This window comes from Solanum pennellii, chromosome 5 (assembly GCF_001406875.1).
Source record: "Solanum pennellii chromosome 5, SPENNV200".
Taxonomy (NCBI): domain Eukaryota; kingdom Viridiplantae; phylum Streptophyta; class Magnoliopsida; order Solanales; family Solanaceae; genus Solanum; species Solanum pennellii.
The window spans coordinates 8,317,469-8,321,879 of NC_028641.1; the positions used below are offsets into that span (position 1 = coordinate 8,317,469).

General features: G+C 33.9%; 1 protein-coding gene across 1 annotated transcript in view; it reads left to right on the forward strand.

Moving 5' to 3' along the window:
* Positions 1–2,312, forward strand: part of LOC107019265 (glutamate-rich WD repeat-containing protein 1-like) — a 16,123-nt gene extending 13,811 nt beyond the window's left edge. The window contains exons 2-9 of the mRNA XM_015219811.1: positions 3–21; positions 653–821; positions 898–1,001; positions 1,107–1,246; positions 1,323–1,407; positions 1,574–1,698; positions 1,794–1,911; positions 1,985–2,312. Coding sequence (XP_015075297.1) covers positions 3–21; positions 653–821; positions 898–1,001; positions 1,107–1,246; positions 1,323–1,407; positions 1,574–1,698; positions 1,794–1,911; positions 1,985–2,107 — 883 coding nt within the window. The 3' untranslated portion in view covers positions 2,108–2,312. The remainder of the gene's footprint in view (positions 1–2; positions 22–652; positions 822–897; positions 1,002–1,106; positions 1,247–1,322; positions 1,408–1,573; positions 1,699–1,793; positions 1,912–1,984) is intronic.
* The last annotated feature ends 2,099 nt before the right edge of the window (positions 2,313–4,411 follow it).

A 4,411-nucleotide genomic window follows, 5' to 3' on the forward strand; every position in this document is an offset into this window, starting at 1 on the left:
AGTGATACTGGTCATGTTCAGGTCAGACTCAGTTTTGATGATTCAATTCTTTCAATTGTTTTAAGACTACTTATCTTACTTTTACTTCTTAATACTTTGGCATCATTCTTTGGTGCAAAACATTTATGTTAGATGCAATTTTGAGCTTCAAAATAGTATTTGATTAAGTCCGTCTGATTTATGTAGTTCTTTATCAACGAACATGTAGATACAGGAACAAACTTCTTATGAAGCTTAGTATATCCAGACAACAACAGCTATGCCTCAGTCTCAAACAAGTTGTGGGAGGCTATATGAATTCTCAATTCTTTCTTAAGTCAACCTATATCATCATAATACCAAATAGAATAAAAGTGAAAGGAGAAAATAATAGAAGTTATCTAACAAGCCTAAATCCTATTTCCAACTAGTATATATCATCTATATGAATCTTTTCCTTCCATTTTGTCCATCATTAGCTAAGTCTGCTGCATTGATCCCAAGGTCTTTCGAGACAACTGCCTTGCATGCGACTCTAGGTCTATCTTTAACACCTTTACCCTCCATAGTTTTGCACGTACTGATCAGTGCATCTGTAGGTTTGTCCAGAAGGTTGATTTATGCAGAGACTAGTATAAAATCTCATCTTATGATATGTTTAATGCACTGGCAGGTCTGGGATTTTAGCTCACATTTAAATGCATTGGCAGAAGCAGAGAGTGATCGTAGCCAAGGGGCTTCTGCAGTCTCTAATCACTCACCTTTATTTAAGTTTGGCGGACACAAAGATGAAGGCTATGCTATAGATTGGAGTCCTCATGTACCAGGGAGGCTTGTTTCAGGTATGGGATGTCACTCTTTGCACATGTGATGATATGCCATGTTCATAATTATTCTAACGTTTGTTGCTTTTACTAGGGGACTGCAAGAATAGTATCCATTTATGGGAGCCAACTTCTGATACAACATGGAATGTTGAAGATCCCTTTATTGGACACAGCGCAAGTGTTGAAGATCTTCAGGTGCTCTTATAATGCTTGTAGCTACTTAGGGAAAGGTTTCAATTTAGGCATGTCATTACATTTGCTAAATGCTAAAGCATTTATTTGTGACTTCCTCTGATGCAGTGGAGCCCTGTAGATCCTTGTGCGTTTGCCTCTTGCTCAGTTGATGGAAGTATTAAGATATGGGACACCCGAAAGAAAAGATCTCCTACAGCAACTATAAAGGCATATAAGACAGATGTTAATGTTATATCATGGAACAGGTATGTGACTTTTCTGTTGTTACTTTCCATATCTATAGTTATGGTTACATTGTTATGTGATTCTTTTTTCTCCTAGGGGAGCGAGCTGTATGCTTGCATCTGGGAGTGATGACGGGGCTTTTTCTATTCAAGATCTTAGAGTCGTCAAGTGTGGTCTGAATGTACGTATGATTCTCTAATACTCTCTCAATTTCGGTTTAAATGTTTGGCGAGGGCTGGAAATTGTGAGGATGAGATCAGTATGAGTTTATCTCATCCTATTTCGTAGAGGAGAAAGTGCATCACAAAAAAAAGGGTGAGTGCTCATTCTCTTGTTTCGTCTTACAGGAAGGAGGAGAGAGTGTCGTGGCATACTTTGAATATCACAAACATCCGATCACTTCTATTGAATGGAGTCCTCACCATGAAGCTGCCTCAACCATTGCTGTTTCATCATCTGACAATCAACTGACGTAAGAACTCTAAAGGGATTGTTGATGTCACTCTCTCAATGGATTTGTTTATTTGTATAAATCACCATCCTTTTCTATTTAAATATATATATCAGTATCTGGGACCTTTCTTTGGAGAGAGATGAGGAAGAGGAGGCTGAGTTCAAAGTCAAAATGAAAGAGCAAGTCAATGTCCCAACAGATTTGCCCCCACAACTTCTCTTTGTCCATCAGGTTCTTATGTCTGTTTGTATGTTTGTCTGTATGATGATGGCGAAGTTATTCTGACGACATATCTAATTAACAGGGTCAGAAAGATTTGAAAGAACTTCACTGGCATCCTCAGATCCCTGGAATGGTTATATCCACAGCAGCAGATGGATTTAACATACTAATGCCATCAAACATTGAAAATGTGCTTCCTGCTTGATACTTGGTTGATAAGAAAGTTATGCATGCTTGGTAGCTCATTAATTAGCTATTCTTTCCTATTTCGCAAGTGATGAACATGTCTCTATTCCTCTACTTTTGTAATTATGTTGTGCCTTAGTTTTATCAACTTTAATTTGTCCCAGAAATCTATTTATGGACAATTGCATGCATCGCATGGTTGAGTGAACATTTCTTTTCTCCCAGTTCACCCTTTGCCCAACCCTCCTTCATACTATCCTTGATAACATAGCCAACCTAACCATCTTTGGTCAAAACTAGGAGTGTATATAACCGGGTTGGTTTGGCTTTTTCAAATATCAAAAGTTGGAATTCTGGCCTTAATTTGCACAAGGAACAAGTATATTTTATATGTTCCTTTGGAGATTACAATAGTTGCATTTTGTAAAACAAATAAAATAATGACCCAATATTTTATCGCGAAAATCCCAACTCATAAAGGGTAAAAAATAGCGACCTACACCTCTAGAAGATTTAACTCCACTTCATTAAACTCTGAGCCTCTACAAAAGATTACAAACCTATGTAATCTAAAGAATTATAAACTCTAATTCCCTAGCTACCTAAAAGAAAAAACCTCAGGTTTTAGTCTTTTACCGTCCTTCAAATTTCTTAAACTTGTTAGACGAATCTACTCACACTTGATTGTAATCAATAGTCTTAATTACAATCTTACAACTTTTTCCTCACAAACTGGCAATATTCCCCTAGTAAATCTCAAAACTCTCTCAAACTCTTGATATGTTTTAGTCTTCTCTTTATGTAACTGCACAATTTTCTCCAGCGAAACCATCGTCCTATTTATAGATTTGGACTTGAATCCAAAATCTATTTCAAATAGAAATCCTACTTGTGCTCTGCTTCCTTTTTCTCTTGAAACTTAGAAGCTCATGTATAGGATTCCTACTTTATGTGGAACTCCTAGTTCAACTCGAATATGTCTTCAGTTTTCTTTCTTGACTTTACTTTGATTTGTTTCCTTCTTGAACTCCTCATTTTCTTTGCCGCCTCAAAGCCTTGTATTCCTATTTATCTCTGGCGCCTCAAGGAAAACTTACGCACAGTTTTCCTTAAACAAGTAGGAAGTAGTTTTCCTTCTTTGACTTGACTTTGAATGGATTATTTCCTTCTTACATCTTTATTCACATGATTTTCCCACTTTAAGTATGCTTCCTAACAAATTACAAAGTTGTACTTAATATTCAGAATCCGTCTTCCAGTAGAACCGGTTACACTCAAATCACGTTTGCTAAACTTGTTCCATGATGCAATTTTTGTCAGTCTTCAAAATATACATATTCATGGGTACCTATCATCAAATCAAACCATATATGTAAAGATTTTGAATTTATCAACCAAACCAAACTAATAAACAACCTTGGGTTGGTTCATATTTTTCATATACCAAACCATCGTGTCAAATTTTGAAATTTGCAAATCAAACATAACTAATAAATCTCTAATTTTCCCAGTAATGTTTGCATATAAACATTAAATTAACTTGTGATCCAAATACTTTTTAGTCCAATCAAAATACAACTATCTAAGATATTTCTTAAGAAATAATACAAAATATGAGATGAGTGCTGACACTAATATAGTTAATAAAAGATGATGATGAAATCATCATATAAAATAAATATTGCAACGGCATACTGAAAATGATCATGATTTAAAAGTAATAAATCATGCTAAAAATAAGTCTAATAAGTATTAGTTACATGATTAAGCATTAAAGAAAAATAAAATTAGATTATATATTTTAAATGTCTAAACTAATGAATAATTAAAGAACATGTATTCACTATTGTTGTCATTCTTAGTGTTGAATTAATTTAGTTTGTTAACATAGTATTGATATGATTGCGAATTGAGTTCTTTTAGAGTTACGAATATCTAAGGATTATCTTTTATTGGACCATTCAAAATTTTAAATCTCAAAAAACTTGAAAAAATAGGTTAAGAAGATTAAAAAAAAATTAAAACTTATAAGCAATTTAGAAATTTTCATCAAAGTAAATACTTCTATGTATAAAATACAATTTTAAAATTATATATATGATGTCGGGTTGATTTGATCACATGTTGATTCTTTTTAGTTTAAACCAAACTAATCCAAGTATAGTCGGGGTTTTTTTCCAATATCAAACCAAGTCAAACTAAATCATTAGTCGGACTTTTTTCCGAGTTGACTCGATTTTCAGTTTGATTTTGTACAACCCTAATTTAGAAATAACTAATGGTATTTGGTTGCATTGTTAAATATATGTACCTTTAAAATACA